Source organism: Siniperca chuatsi, linkage group LG8 (assembly GCF_020085105.1).
Source record: "Siniperca chuatsi isolate FFG_IHB_CAS linkage group LG8, ASM2008510v1, whole genome shotgun sequence".
Classification (NCBI taxonomy): domain Eukaryota; kingdom Metazoa; phylum Chordata; class Actinopteri; order Centrarchiformes; family Sinipercidae; genus Siniperca; species Siniperca chuatsi.
This window is the reverse complement of record NC_058049.1, coordinates 20,063,326-20,081,307: the sequence shown is the minus strand read 5'-3', so window position 1 is coordinate 20,081,307 and position 17,982 is coordinate 20,063,326. Positions and strand designations below refer to the sequence as shown.

Here is a 17,982-nt window from a genome sequence, read left to right as displayed (position 1 = left end):
ACATATGTCAGTACTTTGGGCAATAAACAACTTGTGAGCATATTCAAATGGTAAGCAGCATAAAAACCAGGGGCAGAGATACATTCGTACGGGGCTGCATGTAAATAATATATTAATGATAATTAATTTAGTCATCTAGTTATTATGTTGTAGTTACAGAAATCTAACAAGTTTGTATTAGCTTTTTGATAATATGATTTTAAACTGGCAATTCATAACATTTCATTCCAACTTTTAAATTGCATCAATTTTAATGAAGGGGCTGTTGAAGTGCCTTAAGGGGATATGTTAGGACTGGATGAAATATGAATCCTTGTTTAGGTGGCACTGTACAGGATTACTGTAGTCCTAAATGAGTCACGTAGTCTTACCTTAAATACTCCAAGTGAGGATATAATACTCCAATAAGGATAAATTAATTAAATAATCAAAAGACTAGTTTAACAGATGTGTGGATAAATGTGTTGTATATGAAGTGATGTGCATCCCATGACATACCCACTTAATGTTTCATTTTGGCATATTTTAAAAAAGGGGAAATTACTACTCCAGCTTACATTATTTTCAGTTATACCACTATTTTCAGTTCAGGGTGTTATGAAGTATAATAGTAAAACAAGTGACAAACAATACATAATTTAAATTGGTGTGTCATCACTTTATTTTGCATTCATTTTCAGTTATGAAATAAGAGAAAAATGAGCTGAGCTGTATTGAAAAAATGTAGGCATGCAATCATAAACCCCCCCGCCACCAAAATGCAATGACTCTTTTCTGTGTTTGAGGATGTCAGCAGTGTTCGGTTTGTCCAGAGGTGACCCAGGTTGAAACCAAAGCCATAACAGTGATAGGCTTAATCCTGCTGAAGGAGCCAGGTCACCATGTAGCAGGTGTCCCTGTCACTCAAAAGACACAGAGAAGTTAATATTTAGAAATGTGCTGATGCGTTTGGCCTGTATGCCGGAGAGTGAAGGAATGATCTGTTGTGTGTGCTGGTACAGGACTGGGCAAGATGGGAATGGTGTGAAATGGCTTTCAATGCATCCCACACTTGAAACAGAAAGCCAGGTGTGGTTTGAAGGCAGCAGTCAGGTTTACAGCTAATTGCCACCATCATGTCAACGTGTTGAATAGTGCAGGAATGTTCTGATTTTTACAGTAGGATATTTATTTGCTGGTTTTATTGTGAATGACACCTGTTTGAGCAAATCAAGTTTTAAACAATGCCAACTTAGCCATTGAAATGGAATGAACAGAAGTGCAAATCAAGTATAAAAAGAAACTTTAGAAGTTAACGAGAGTTATGTATGTATTCAAAATACAATCCATTCCTCTGATCCTTTTCTCACAGACACGTAGATTAATATTTCACAACATACAACATTCTTCTAACCTTTTTTCCCCATGAAAGTTTAACAACATTTTGTTGTACCTTCTCAACTTGTGTGACATACACATTTGCTTCTGAACCTCATACAAACAGGCACTTTGTACAATAAGTACAGGCACAGGCACAGACTATGTTCTGTTTGTGGTCAGCAAAAGTGACAAAACTTAGGCATACATACATCAATCTCTAATATGAATATTACAATCAATATGCCATTAAATTTGCACGTTGGCAGCTGATATTTGTTAATTAAATTGTTCATCATCAATGTTTAAACGTTTGCAAATAAAACTTTTTTTCCTGAAACATGAAAACAGTGTTTGATTGAACAAGTGCGTCAATGCCCCATCGAACCTCCACATAACTCTTTATACTCAACACTCCTTTTTTCATTCTCTGTCAATCTGTCTGTAAAGTTTACATTCATTTTAGCAAATGCATTACATAAAGCAACATATATACGCTGTGTTAAATTGATTATTGCACTGTGATAATTATGCATATGATTTATTATCCATTGATTAAAATGGATAATAAACTGTGATGAATACTTTTGACTATGTATGATAATGTGAATAGCATGTGTCCCACCTACCACTGTGTTTTTGTCATGGAAAAATGATGGAAACTCATTTTACCCAGTATAATCAAAATCAATATTCACTGTACAGTTCAATTTGATCCTTTACTAATACAGCACAAATGTCCAATGAGCTATATATTTACACATTACTCATTCCATGCATGAAGTCTCTTCCCACTCATTAATAACATGTAACACCGATACTCCTTTACTTACACACTATTTAACTGGACCAGTGGCTGAATGTATGTTTTTGTAAAGGTGTAAAAAGTATAACATTCAGTTAAGTGAATTCAAATATCTTCGGTTATTTTGAGTCTTTGCACTTTTTGGTATGTAAGAAGCGTACAAGCCACAGCGACTGCGTTATGTAAAAAGCTTGTTCTTGTCAGTCCATAGTATGAATATGAGTCATATAAAATACTAATACTACCTTGATACAACATTTACCATTGTCCAGGATCGGTATTCAAAGTTACAGAAAGGTAACTTGTCTAACATTAGTCTCATGAAATGCCATCAGAAACTCTTTTACTCGTTGATACAATGCCACAAAAGTCTATGACAACTGAAATCATGCTTTGTCTGCCATCCAGTAACGCCCTCACAGGTCAGTGGAGACGGTGCTTCTCTTCACCCTCAGGCTACCGCCCCAGCCGCGAGGACAGGTGTTGTAGGAGTGCAGGCCAGGCGATCGGAGGCCTGAGTCTTCAGACTCAACAGAGGCATCAGAGTCGGTGAGAGAGCGAGTGTTGTAGAGCCTCACAGGGGAGCAGATCCTCTGCGTTGGGGTAGGAGGTGGGCTGGTGAAGGTAGGGGACTGGGCCCCCAATGCCCGTGACTGGAAAGGGCTGATGGGCGGTTTGTGACATTCGTAGCCATGGTGGGAATTTCCCAGAGGTGAGATGGGGAGGCTGTGACCGCTCAGTGCTCCCGGGGATGGGCTGTTTTTACGTTTGGCTGCATTGATGATGTTCTTGGCCAGGAGGCGATGGTTGGCTTTAGAGTCTAGGTTATTAACAATGGGGGACATGCAGCGACTGTCTTTGGGTGGGGGAAGAGGAGAGGTGGCAGAGGATGTGTACAGAGGCTTAGTGGCGGGGAAGGATAAACTGGTCTGAGAGAGTGCAGGAGACTGGGAACGTGAGCCCAAAGGAGGAGGGACAGGAGATGTGGTTGTATATGTTTGGGTTGGTCTGGATGTGGAAATGGAGATGACAGTGGAAGTATTCTGGCTTACCATTGGGGACTGGCATCTTGATCCCCAAGGAGAAGTAGTTGTAGAAGTTTGGGAAGGTCTGGAAGTAGGAACAGAGGAAAAGGTGGAAGACTGGGTATTCTGGCTCACCATAGGGGACTGGCATCTTGATCCCCAAGGAGGAGAGCATGGGGATGTGGCTGTGGAGGTTTGGGAGGGTCTGGATGTGGACAGGAAGGTGACAGTGGAAGATTGGGTATGCTGGCTCACCATTGGGGACTGGCATCTTGAACCCCAAGGAGGAGAAAGAGGAGAAGTAGTCGTAGAAGTTTGGGAAGGTCTAAAAGCAGGAATGGAGGAGCTGCTGGAAGACTGGGTATTCTGGCTCACCATTGGGGACTGACATCTTGAACCCCAAGGAGTAGAGCGTGGAGAGGTGGCTGTAGATGTTTGGGAGGGTCTGGATGTTGCAGTGGAAAATCGGATATTCTGACTGGCCATAGGAGATTGGCATCTTGTACCCCTGGGAGAGGATACAGGGGAAGTAACTGAGCGGCTGGATATGTTGGTGGAGGGGCGATTATTTTGGAGGCTGGGGGTACAGGTTCCAGTGGCGGGGCCCTCTGGGCTGCTGATACGTCTGTTGAGGCTGGGCGTCCTGGTTGGCGTGGGAGTCTCACTGGGGGTTTCAACTGGGGAGGAGTCCTTTGGTGTCTGTTGGACCATGACAAATAAAGTTTTTTAGACTCTTGGAAACATACGTACAAAAACACAACATGCAAACTTGCAAAATAAGAGATTGTAGTATAATGCTTTTACAACTTTGGAATAAATAAATGTCCTTATTATCTAAATTCTAAGGTTTTGATTTGACCATGACAAAAAAAAGACCTATATTTTACTGTGAAACCTAACCCTATTCAATAAGACACATTTTAATTATACTAAGTGAATCTGTTTTGATAAAATAGTTTTTATGTGTTTGTCAGTCTGAGCACCAGTGGCCTTCTTCTGTGTGTGTTTCTTCAATAAGCCACCAGTGCACATAGACCTGGTCTTTAGTGTCTCTCTCAGGTTACTGTCATCTGGCCATCCTGAGGTTGTTAACCTTTACAGGGATATGAAGTTACTCGACTGAAGCAAGGGTTGCATTCCATCTTGTGCAGATACTAAATAAGAAAACTATCCCCACTCATGATAATAATATGAAGACTGTCTTTAGTGTTATAGATGGATCAGTATCCTGAGAAGTTAGAGTCTTAGAGTCTAAGATTAATGTTACTGGTGACATTTCCAAAGTTCAGGGCATTTGTGAAAGAAACAAGGCCCAGGTCAAGGGTCATTCCATTTGTCTGAATGTCTGAGCCCATCAAGACCAACAAGACCAAGGGGTCAGGTCTTAACACTAACACACATAACTCAAATTCTTATCAAAGTGTAAAATATTTTGCAATGGCAATAATCATTTCTGTACTTTAAATGTCACATACTGTGTTCCAAAATAGACCTGTCTCCTGTTTCAAATTATCAGGAGACAGATATATATTATCTACTTAATGGAGGCAAAACATTTATTAACGTGTTCAAGAGAAAGGCAGGAAAGTGAAATAACAAACACTTAGAGTGAAATATATGGTTGGAAGAAGCCAGTGAAGTCAGGAAATGAGAAAAAGGAGAAAGAGGTCACAGCAGAGTGTTAGCATAAAGCTTTAATCAGAGAAGGAAAGATTCACTTTAACACAAAAAAATCAATCATAACAGACAGGATAACAGCAGAAGAAAGCAGTGAATCAAGGTTTATGAAATGAAACAGACATAAACCCTGTAGTCTAAAACAACAGTGATTGATGATGTCCTGTGAAGAAATACTTCTGGAATTACTGCTTTAAATCACGAAAACAATATATATGTAGGTCCATGATGCAAATTAGTATGCAGCCTGCAGATTTGAAACATCAAAGAATCCAAGTACACACCATATATTTAGTTAGAAAATGCTGGAAAGCAGAGTAAATTACCCTGAAGACATAAAGACAAAAGGAGTTCTCTTGCTCTTGTCAGTGAGCAGCATTAAATTGCAAATCATAGATCATAAAGCAGATGCCAGACCATCTGTTAAAGTGCTTTGTGAAGCAGCATCACCCTAGTGCCCACAGAATTGGGAGACAAAGTGGAAAAAGTGTGAGTTTCTCATCATATTTTCAAACGTCCTGAAAATGGAAGTTTTTTAGTGCTGACGTGCTTAGCGGCTTTGGAACTTATCTGATTACATCAAGACACATTTTTATTTTAATTTAGGGTAATTACTGCTGTTTAGGTGTTTGTTACTGTGGAAAAAATCTAATTATACATTCACTGAACAATTAAGATAATTGTCTGTAAGATATAGACATGGTCTGTCCCGTGCTGCAATTATTATTGCATTTCTTGTAGATCAGTTGTTTTCTGATACATGTGACGATTAAAGCATTTCACACGTAAAAAAAAATCCACTCTGTTATATACCTACAATGCAAGAGATAGTATTAGAAGAACGAAAAATTTTTTTGATTGTAGCCCTACTTAAGTCAGTTTCAGGTTTTCAACCATGTGTGTAATCTCTTCAAAAGATCCCTCTGATGTAAACAACTTTTCTAAAAATGGTACAGAGAGGGTCTCCACACCTGTGGTGCAATCCCTGCCTTCTTGGCAGAAAACGTGGGCCTTGGTGCCTGGACCCCTGAGCGAGGAGAGGACACTCGCTCTGGAGAAAAGGCAGACATAGGAGAGCTGATCCTTGGCTGCCCAGAGGTTGGATTTGGTGCATATTCTGCTCCTCCTCTTGTGGGGCTGAGAGGCAGCTGTGGAGACATACACTGGCTACTGAAGTGAGAAGGGGGGTTATAAGGTAAAGAAGTCTGTCTAGAGAAAGACTGTGTAGACATCAGGTTCTTGGACTGTGGTGCTCCTCTGGGTAGGGTACTAATGGGGTCCTTGGCTGGGTTAAAGATGAAGAGGGAGGAGTTAAGCTGGTAGGGCTGGTGCCTTGACAGGTCCATCTCTATCTTGGAGCAACCATTTTCTAAAGGAGGCGGCTCTGGAATTGGCTCTGGTGCTGGAGCTTTTTGCCTTGGTTTTTGCTTGACTGCTTGTTGGGCATTTAGGTTTTGTGAAAGCTGAGCGCTCATGTCAGAATTTTTAGCAATGGCCTTGACCCTGCCAGGCATGTTTGATGGGTACACCCAAGATGGAGGCAGAGACATCGTGGGAGAAGGAGACCTAATTTGTCCAGAATTTTGTTTCTCAACGACGTATTTCTCCATCCTGGACTGACGCTTGGCAAACAGCTCAGCCCCCTTTCCTGATACATTGGTGAGGGACTGCTCTGGCCTGTGCTCTGCTCTTGGTCTGGTCCTGGAGCTCTTGAGGCAGGAAGCCCACTCTGGAGCTCTTGCCTCCTCTGCCCTGTCCTCTTCCTTGGCGAGGAAGTTGGAGGCCTCTGCACCTAGCGCCAGCAACTCTTCCTCGGGTGCCAGCTCAGGCACAGATCTTTGTCCATGTTTCTTCCTTTCATCCACCCCTTGCACCAGAGATAGCAGCTCAGGGTTCGGAGCTACCACTGGTTTCTCTTTGAATGTGAACATTGACTTCCTACTTGATCTTCTAGCAGCGCCCTCCTCAAGTATTCCTGTTTTGATTGCTGTTATCGGCTTCCTCTCTCCAGCAGGCTGAGGAACAAAGGTGGAGGGCTTTGGGGCTGTGGGAGGGCCATAATGGGGCATGGGTGAGAACTGAGATACAGAAGAAACAGGGAACTGGGATGGTGGAGGGGAGGAAGGGGACATGATAGGGGACATTGGAGGTGGACTAGAGTAGTAGGTCTGCATGGGTTGGTTTGTAAAGGCCGGTAGAGGAGGTGTGGGATATGACGGAGGCGGAGGTGGAGCTGAGAATGCCACAGGTTGGGGAGCAGTGAAAGCAGGGAGAGGGGGAGTGGCGTAAGTAGGAGGACGGGGAATGTCCATGACAGGGTTGACTGCCTCTGGAGACTGCACTGTCAGCGGCGAGAAAAATGGCCTGGCAGTTCGATTGATGATGGTGCTTGTCTGCTTGGATGTGGGTACAGACACCCTCTCAGGTCCAGAGGTACTGTGGCAGCCATTAAGAAGCTTTCCAAGGGGAACTGGCCCTGTGTGGCCCCCATTTATCTCTGCTTGCCCTTCAGTATGTCCCATCAGAACTGGATCAGTATTATTACTTCCAGGGGGAATCTCATCCTTGACTTTGTCCTCAAGCTCCTCGTGAATTTCATCTCTTGCCTCTTCCTCTTCCTCCTGCTCTTCCTTGACAGGGAGGAAATGTCTCTCTTGTATAACACTGTCCTCCATGTCTTCTTCCTTGTGGAAATCCTTACCTGAGTCCTCCATGATATCACCTACTGAATGTACCCTCCCAGGTGGTGACAAGAGTGGCTTGGTAGAGCTATTCTTAAAGTTCAGGTCTCTATCTTTTTCCTCACTGCTCCTCTCTGCCCATGTTAGTTTGTTAGACGAGGGGTCGATTTTTACATTCTCAGCTCTGTCCTCCCGTGACCCCTCTCCACAGCTTTCGAGCGTGAAGGCGTTGACTCTCTGCTTTCGCCGGTTGAAGAGCTGCACGCCTCTGGAGCTGGAGTTGGAAGGGATGGTGAGCTGAGCAGCAATGATCTGACTCCTGACACGAGCCTCCTTTAGCTCCTTCTCTGATAAACTGGCGCTCCTGGTCAAATCTGGAGTGAAAGAGACAGGGAGAGAAAGTGGACAGCCTGATCAATGAGAGAAACAAGGGAATTTGTCTTTTTTAACAGAGATGTTTGATTAATGATAAAAGGGACCCTAACTTTGGGAGACTTAACAATGTGCTACATCGACTGCTCAAACAAAGACAACTCCCTCAACATCTAATTAAAGCTCACCAAACCGCTTTTATGTACAAATAAAGAGAACCAGCAAGGACAAATTTTTAACAAGTCTGGGACTGAATATTCTCTTTAAAAACCCACATAATTGTTTCTGCACCATATGGGTTTAATTGTTCTTTGCAGTACTTTTGAATCAAACCAATCCAGCGAGAAAAATACAGTTTTGTGGACATTTGACTCAGCGGACTGGAGCTGCAGACAAAGAACTAACAGACGTCGGCAGAGAAACATTTCAAATAAACATTTTAATAAGAAAGACATAAAAGGTTGTTGACTCAAGTTAATAAAAAGGTCTAGGTCAATGTCTCCTACAGAGCCAAAAGAAATTGTTGTCAATCATGTCTTACACTGATGTTACAGTTTTGCTGATTACCTTGAAATTATAAGACTGTCTATGTTAACATTGACAGTTTGTTTTCTGAGCTTAAGAGGTCCATTCCAGGCAGCGGAGCTATTTCCTCTGCCATCTGCAGTACTCCCTCCCTGAGCATTCCTCCACTGCTGAGAAAACTCCCTGCCTGAGCTTCCAACATGCCTTTGGTTTCTCTCTGTAGTTAATTTGTGCAATACTGCAGCTCGAACCCTTAATAGACCATTTTTACAATCTACTGCCTCCAAAAATGAATCTTTCGACTGCTGTCTATAAACATACTATACAATCAAGTGTTCCCATCTTAAATATAGTGACTACATCATACTTCAAAGTTCATGAGGAAAATCAAAGCTGCATCTTTGCTTTTTTTAACAGAATAAAAACCTTAAGTCATAGATTCTCTGGTGGGGAATAACACGTTGTGGTGACACATCTGGTAGATTATTCCTCTAATTCATCTAACTCTGACTGGTGGTAGATATTTAACATCCCTCCAGGAGGTTCCTCAGACAGCTGGCACCGCCATGACTCTTTCTTCATTTAATAAGGTGATGGATCCTGACAGCTACATTATTTGATGTAATCATGTGCCAATCACAATAATTATGTGCAAATCAATCACTTGTAAAGCTTTGCTATAGAGCTCATTCTGCATACAATTTTTCCTTCCCCCAGTAAAAAGGAATAATATGCATCTGTCATTGATTTTACAGACTTTAAGTCTGCCCTCAGCAATTGAATTAACTCTTTGTAGAGTACCCTTGAGTTCCTTTAACATAAACCCATCTAAAGTTGAATAGCATATGTTTATTATCTTATTTTTATCTTATTGTTTTAATATATAAAGAGGAACTATAGGGCCCATTTGGATTATAAACATTTGCAGAGCATTTACATGCACAAAATTATACCCTTTGATGATGATGGTGGTTATGTCTGCAAGGAAATACATCAATGTCAGTATCAACTATGGTACATCAATCAACCTGACACTGACACAGGAAAGACAGAACATGACACTATAAGAGTGAGATATATCAACCACCTTACATATGTGTGACAACAATATTACAAGGATGAAAGCATTATTATCACACAACGCTTTAAACAAGTAGTCCTCTCACTGCTATTGACATGAGCATAATTCACCTTACTTTATAGACTGCAGCGGAGAAATGAACCAACCCAACCCACAAGTACTTACTGTATATTCAGCGCCTTTTATCAAGGTTGTCAATATGGGTGGGAATACCACCACAGGTCACAGCAATATTTTTATTTACTATTATATTTTTTATAATTCAGGCTACCTGAATACACCAGAGCCAGAGCAGTGAGGCTTGAAATGAAGGGTCCTCACTATCAACATGTACCTCTAGTGGGAGTCAGGCTGGTATCCAGTAACATGCAGGTGCAAATCCCATCAGTGATTAATATCATGACCAAAATAGTGAGCATCTTTGTGAAAGTAAAATACCATCTTTATGGAATGTGGACTTTTGTTTAATATTGTTTTTCAGTGAATTTGATAGTAATGTGTATAAAACTTTGGTTATTATCTGATTAAATGACACCGACCACTTAGTCATGCCTCCCCAGTAATACATGTAAACTAATGAAGATGTTAAGCAACAACCAATAAACGGAAATAATCTGAATTGAAGAAATTAATTCGTGTTCTTTTTAAGTTACAGCGCATATTACAAATCTCACAAGGAAGTGATTACACAGCAAGGGTAAAAAGTTCAATGCACTTCGGTTACAACCTTTTAAAAAAGGGGAAAAATAACGTTAAGTTAAGGGACGGTAGCCGATGTGTTCAGTTACAAAAACAGCTCACTGCTACTAACAAGTCATATTTCTTCACAAAACAGGCAAGTTGCTCCTCAGTTTTAATTCACGATTATCAAATATCCTAATGATTCACGAGTTAACTTAAAGTTTAATTTATCTCGCTGGATCCACTTTAGTGCCTAATCCCTTACCTTTTTCATGTCAAATTCAGAGCTCCTCTGTTTTGCCGTACTTCCACAAGAGTTTTCAATCTAACTGCGCCTGATAGCTTCACACCCCCTTTCTGTAGCGAGACACAGGATCGGATTTCTTTTTCTCCGCCGTCCAGCGCACAGACAGACAGACATACAGGGAGGAGGGAGAGAGGGAGGGAGGGGGTCTGTAGCTGGAGGCTGTGCTGTCTGTCATTCAGCCTCCTGCTCAGTTTCACTTTGGCAAATCGGCACCAGCACCGCCACAGTGTTTCCACTATTTATAAAGACGGAGACATGTTTCTGAGAAAAGAGCTCAATGCTTCTGTTGCGAAAGTATTGATGTTTTAGCTGTTGCACACAGACTACACTTTGACAGTTCTGGAGAGGTGTCCAATCAATGGCAAGGACTGAGCGGCTTATCTCTGTCTAATGTCCTGTGCAGGAAAGTGTCTGACCCTTGTTGCGGTCTTTGAAGTGGAAAGATAGACCAGAGATACTCCTGATTATGTGTATATGGATTAGACCACTGAGACTCCAGAGATCCAGCACCTGACCTCTGCTGCCCTCCGTGTCTGTCTGGATATCACCATATAAGTGTGTGTTTATTGTGCACTCTCCCCAACCAAGTGTCTGCCCTCTCTGAACCTTCAGGGCCCTAAACTCCAACCTGCAAGGGCAGGATAGGAATTTCCTGTCCTCCAGCAGAGAAAAAACTCTGCGATGATGCAAGAGCCTCCAAATCTCATTGTCCACCCCTCTTTTCCTACCTCTAACTTTCCCTACCTCATCCCTCTTCCCTGTGTCCTGTCCACTCATCCCTGCGTGGGTGAGAGCAGACGGCAAACTCCCCCACAGCGAGAGGATTTAAGTCAGGGGGCCAACCCCGTATTTGTGTATCAAAGGTCAGATTACCCTGTCGGATGTTATCTTTCTCCGGGCGATGGCTGTGGGGTGAGCGGGATGACAGCACGGCCCCCGTGGGTGATGTGTGAAGCGGTATGGAAAGACAGGGATTAACAGAGGTCCTGGGATTTTACCCGACTGAATGTGACCTAAACTCTCAGTGGATCCCATGGGGGAAATAAAAGACCAGCTCAGAGGTGCAAACCAAGCTCTGCTGTTCATATTGTTACTTTGTGTGTTCTCTGCAGAGGTGTAGTCGACTATTAACTGTGGTTTTGTGTTGTTTTTGGTGATCTGTGTTCCATCTGAGGAAACCAATTAGTGAGTAATGAGTGATGGGAACAGTGTTGGAGGTACAGAGGCTACAGATCTATATCAGGGACTGTTATCTGATGGCCATGACCTTTCTGTTATGCTTCCGCACAGCACAATGTCTTTTTAATCTCTTTGAATGTCTGTCAGACTGCATCTGACAGACTTGTCACAGCCCAGAGGTAATTATCTTTCCAGCTGAGTATTGTTTCAGTGTTTTTCCATATTGCCATTTAACAACATGATATTTTGGTGAGTGAGTGTGACCTCCTCTTTTTCACACTTCTTTGGAGGTTGACATCTGTGAAAGTAAAAAGAAAGGCCTGAAGAAGATTCCAAACAGCTATTGCCACAAGTTAGCCCATTGTTGTCAGTGGTTGTGTTGTATATATTACAACTGCCCTTTAGCAGTGATGCATGATAGCATTTCCATTGCTGTTGGGGCAGCCTGTATTTTTACAGCATGGAAACAGATGTTTCATAGAGAACTTGTCACTGTGTCAAGTTGCACTAATGAGACAGGGCTGCCTGTTTTCTCTATTTGCTGTGTACTCCTCTCAGTTAGGTTTTCTGATATGATCATATACTGCAGTTCAAGCCATACTGTAGCACTACAAATGAACCACTGGAAAATGTATTTACAACTACATTTCTGTGTTATGAAGTAACAGAGCAACAATACACTTTCTTGCTGCTGCTTGGGCTCCCCAAATAAGGATATAAAACGCCAGATAAACAAACACTTACTTGTTTTCCGGCTCATCTGTTCTTTGTTGAATCCTGTCTTCTCCCATGGTGCATTGCACTCTGTCCCAGGGGTGTTTTGCGTTGCCTGGAGAGGTTTTCTCAATCTTCCTGGACTCCAGCTCACCTCTCTCCTGATAGACATATGTCCCTTCTCCATCTCCATCGCTGGCGACGGTAAAATGCTTCTGCTGCAGCAGAAACAAAAGCCCTCAGCAGGGGGGATATGTGAGCGTTTCGTTGCAGTCAGCTCAGTTTTCTCTCCTGATAAGATGAAACTGTCGGCTCAGTTAGAAGGTGGAGGTTTGAGTCCTTACTGGCAGGCAGTGAATAAGTTCAGAAATACAAGAAAACACACAAAAAGGGACAAGGAAAGGAGTAGCTCAACTTCCCAGGTTGCTGCTTCCGGTCATGGCTCCCCGTCCAGGAATAATCCTTACAAATGTCCTGTAGTCAGCTGAAATTTGACGGAAGAAGTGCGCTCTTACTTTGGTCTTTATGAAGGATTATTCTCTATCTAACAGGACCTCCCAGGAGGGTCAGCTCCATTGTGCCTTGGATGGGTTCCCATGGACAACTGCCACGAAAATTGCACAAGTTTGTTGTGCTCTGTTAAAACTCTGGCAAAGAGGGCTGAGAAACAGTCCAGTCTTCTCTATTTGCATCTCTCTAATACTCCTTTTTTTCCTCTCCCAGACGTCGCTCTTCCTCCTCTGCTATTTTGGTCACCAAAACATGCTTTTCGCCTGCATCCCAATCTCCAGCCTGCAGATTATTTTTCTTTTGGTGAAAAGGATCTGCCCTTTATCTTGGAGATCATAACTCTATAGTGATGTGAAGGGGAACTGTGTACATAGCAGCTTCCTGCCGTTTGGTGCATGTGAGAAATAACATTTCACTGTGGAAAGGTCATTCCAGAGACTGGTTTGTTTTCAGAGCTCCAATGTATTCAATTAAAGTTGCTTTATTCTGGTGTGCTGTGTTATTTCTTATACATTAAAGCCAGATACAGTGTCTGAAGGCAGAATAATCAATTTCTTTCTTCATAAAACAACAATTGAGAAGGAAAATTCTTATTTCCTCTGGTGGTAGTTTTGATTAATACTGAAACGCATCAGCATACTAGAACTAAGAATTCATCATGAATACAGTAATTCTGAGGTCAGCAGCTCCACCATTCAGATTTTCAGTTTGTTTGTTTTCCTCCTTGTAGAAAAGATCTTGTCTGTAAAAAAAGTTTTAGTTTGGTGGACCAAGCTTAAGCTGTAGATAAGAGGACTGCTCAGGGGATGAAAGGTCGCTGTACTTTATCTAATCCCTCTCCGTGTCCATTTTCTGTCCAGAACCACCTGCAAAAAAGAGAAATATGCAGGTTAGAAATCAGTTATGCAAATGTCGAAACCATTTAAATCAAACTTTTCTTCAATTGTTATTTAAATGTGACCTTTGCAAAGACAAACACTGGATGTTACATCTACCCACAATGTTGGCAAACCACAGCTTTGGCAAACAGCTGGTACAAGAATCCTACTTGATTTTCCATCATCGCCCTTTGTGTAATGCCACGAGTTTCAACCCACTGCTTTGTACGGGATTTAAAGTATTATCCATGATGGTTTCAAGAAAGCGGTCCAAAAGAGATGACCTTTGTGCTGAAAGAGATGCTGCAGTTTTTACAAATTGGAATGGGTGACTGTTTTTTGAGAAAGGATCTTGAAGAATATATTAATATAATCTGCTTGGCTCATCTAATACATTTACATTAACATTGCTTTACTTCCCAAAAGCACAAATCACAACCAATGTCCATTTTCAAGACAATGAAAGTTGTCTTCAAAGATGAAGATCAGCCTTCTCACTTTGAACTGTAGTCAGGCTTAAAGGGGTGGAAAAGGATATAAGGAGGCACCTTTAAAAAAGTCTGACCGATAGACTCAGTGTCTCCAAAGACGAAAAGGAAGGTCACAATTCATTAAGGCTTTAAGGTCAGAAATCTGTTTTAATCCTGCCAAAAAAATAGCTTTATCTCTGCCTCAGGGTCTGTGATTTGATATGGAAGACTGAGAAAGTGAATGTGGTTAAAACATTTCCATGCAGCATTGAGTAAAGAGACAAACATAGATTTGAATGTCATACAGTGACATCTGTAGCATCCCTCCCTCGTATTTGATAAAGCATTTCATTAGATCAGCAGTGTCATGTTCCCCCTTCAAAGCTAATAAGACCCACTGGCAAAGTTTGTAATGATAAACTGGTGTTTGCACATCCTTGTCCTTGATCAGACTTGCCTCTCCTTGAAGTTGATCACGGGTGCACTTGTTTTTGCTCGAGAGTCACCACTGTAACACTGGAGTGGGAGGACTATGCAGAGAACTACACACACAATCATTATTTTTCAAAAATATATTTTTTTTTTAGTAATTCCTTGGAAGCATAGCAACCATGCTCACATTAATCTTTTCTGCAAGCACTGTGAACCTGTTTGCCTCCCTTGAAGGCCGTGTTTTGTGGAGACGCTCTCCGACATGACAACCGAGTCATGACAATCTGTAGCAGGACTGCTCATTGGCCCCTGAACACAATCAAACCCAAACAAAACACTGCCCCACCTCCCTGCAGAAAAGAAACAAAAAAATCTAGCTTACTGGCGTGATCGTGTCAAGTGCGAAGAGATGAAGGCCAGCATTGTTTAGAAACTCTGACAACAGCTCTTTGATTCCCCCAGATGTGTTTGGATCAATCTGGATCCCATTTGGAGACTGACATTGTCTTTTTAGTTTACTACCTCATCTTGCTACATTTTCTTTATTCACATTTGCCTTTGTTGTTCCAAGATTTCATGTTTACCGTAATCAATAAGAACAGAGGTGAACATATGTTTATGGCGTGTCCTAACACCTCTGTACCAGTTTGATTAAAATATGGTTTGATTACTGTCTTCGATCCAGTCTGCAAATATTTATTAACTGCCGGACAAAGAACAGATGTAGGAAACTCAACATTGACATGAGCAGAAATGCAGATTTAACTCTGGTTCAAACAACAAAACAAAGACATATGGACTCTTGAAATCCTCATTTGCCACAATCTGTTTTCTTTTTCTTTTCATTGGTCCCAGCTTGTTAATATCCAGCTTTTGTATTTCTTCCAAACAAACTTGTGATATCTACCCCAACTGATCCTATCTACTGGCCATACCTAAGATCTGATGTCACCCCCACCCTCCAATTACCTTGAAGTTCAAAAAGTATTTTATAGTGCCCATCTGTACAGCTCAGCTCCCACCCCCGCACAGTTTTCTTGTGCCACCCATTGACCTCTATGATTAGAGCCAAGGATATCATTTACAGTCTGGCCCTTAGGCCACTTTAGTGTGTAATCACAGAATTCCTGTACATCGTCAACATATGATGGATTCATACGCAGACAGCAAATCTATCCCACAGCTCTCTGCAGCATGTCTCGCATAGTGATGATGTACAAAAGAAAGGGCTTTTCGTATAAACTGTAATCATCTCTCTTGTGTACATTTATTACACATCTGCATCAATAGCGAACTTGTAGAAAAGCATGTCAGCCACCTAATAACTCATATACTGCATGCATTTTCGCCTCAGGAATGGCATCTGTACATCATCAGTTGCTCTGAGTGCACATGTGTTGAGGTATGTGAGATGTGTGGATGTCAGGTGAGCGTGCATTCCACCTCTGTCTGTAAGACTTAAAAGTGTATCAGTTACCAAGCTCATAGTGAGGCATCTAGTCACGACACTGACTGGCAAGCCTTTATGATTTAATACCTAGGGGCAGAGCTGCTATGTGTCTGCTATCTCTTGTCTTTTGCCTGGATCCTTCACAGGTTGGCAAGCAAAAATCATTCAACTGTAAATGCTAAAGGCTTTAGCAGGGCCGTTTGCTCTCTCTCTCTTGCTCAGACAAAGAGCCATTCAAGGGCCCTTGCAGCACTAAGAAATAATTTTGGGTAGTGCTCCAAAATTGGCATTCCTGGTGCATAATTCCTCAGGAGGCTGTGATAGTCAACATGCCTCGGCTTGTGCTGGCTGGTGACTGACATCTAAAACATTGCAAGGCACAGACTCCAATAAAAGTCCCAAATGTTTCCTTCTTTCTGTTTCTCTTTTCTCTTTTAGGAATCATGCAAGTGCAGTCATAAATCATGCAGAGGAAAACCTTGTAATGAAGTGTCTGCTTTGTGTGCAGCTCATCCTACTCTCATAGTCACAGGTGGAGAACTTCAAGAGGCAAAGATAAATACTTGAAGTAGGTGTGTATGATCCGGTGCCAAGAGGGAGGAATCTTATAAAACAATCAGTCATAATCTGAAAACGGTTAGACATCAAAGGGAGTAAAATGTGTGCATTTACTATCAATACTGCAGGAATTTGTGGCATGGTATTGACTTTTAGCATTGTTATTCTCTTCACATTAAGACATTTGACAAAACAGTTTTCTACAGTTTCAAAGCATTTTCTGTCACAGCAAACTACAGGGGTATCATCAGAAAATATATATATATGGTAACACATGGCTTAACAAAACCTATAGTTGCTCCCCTGTAAAACAGTTAATGGGCCTCACCTGTTGTGTTAACAGGAAGCAATTACTTATATATGTAAGTCAATACAGCTCCAGCCAGATCTTTAATTGGATACACCCTCTAATGTTACAGAGTGCAGTTCAAGAACCTAGCTACACAGCAGGCTCCACACAGTCAGGACAATAGGCTCAGATATCAGTGACCACAGTGCTAATGTAGCCAGCCAAACCCCCTCTGCAAGTCTGCAGCCTGCACCGAGGTAAAAAACAGCGGCCACAGATGTTTGTAATCTACTCAAACAAAGACTTATAAAGTTTCCCTCCTCTTCTGCGTCAGTTTACTGCATTCCCCCTGCTTTCTCTCTCTCTCTCTCCAAACAAAGATAGTGCCTTACCCCGTAAAGATAAATATAATGGGCTGCAGGTGACAAAGTATGCAGCTCTCACAGTTTCACAGTGACAGATAAAATTCCAGGATTCAGTACTCCTTCCTGTTTGGCGTGTGTTGGTTTAGTCATGCTGCTCACCTGTACTCCGGTGGGTCTGGCTGTGTGAGGCAGCGAATGTGTGTACTGCCCCTTTTCAGTTCCTACGACTGCACACACACCTCCCCCTTTTACCTCTCCCCTCTCTCTCTCTCTCCTTCTCTCTCTCAAATGAAGCAGACGAAGGATGGTGGTGGGAGGGGGGTCAGTTGGAACACAGAAGGCTCTTTGTCTGGGATTTTTTCATATGGTTTCCTTCAAGCTTGCATACTGAACACATTATTCTATAATGTATTTTCATATTCAACACAGGGATGTTGAGGGGCCAGTGGGCCCCAGTCTGTACTGCCCATTTTCCCGCCATGCACACCAGGCACAGAAATCCAAATAAAGAGTGAAAACTATGCAAGAAAAATGTAGACAAAGTTCCTGCTAAACCCACAGAATTTGTTGATGCAGTCCCTGGCTGTTTTTGAATAATAAAACTCAAACACAGAAACTTATTTCCTC

The 17,982-nt window shown here is 42.0% G+C and overlaps 1 protein-coding gene across 2 annotated transcripts; it reads right to left on the bottom strand.

The window, feature by feature from the left end:
• Window positions 1–637: 637 nt before the first annotated feature.
• Window positions 638–17,633, bottom strand: LOC122880825 (synaptopodin 2-like protein). 2 transcript variants are annotated; one of them, XM_044206331.1, is made up of 4 exons: window positions 17,515–17,633; window positions 12,434–13,779; window positions 5,835–7,918; window positions 638–3,885 (listed from the first exon to the last, which is right to left on the bottom strand). In XM_044206331.1, the coding sequence occupies exons 2-4, from the start codon at window positions 12,594–12,596 to the stop codon at window positions 2,578–2,580; spliced, it is 3,555 nt and encodes a 1,184-aa protein (XP_044062266.1). In that variant the 5' UTR covers window positions 12,597–13,779; window positions 17,515–17,633; the 3' UTR covers window positions 638–2,577. The 2 variants fall into 2 exon arrangements, with proteins under 2 accessions (XP_044062266.1, XP_044062264.1); XM_044206329.1 differs by having other exon boundaries at window positions 17,383–17,541.
• Window positions 17,634–17,982: the final 349 nt, after the last annotated feature.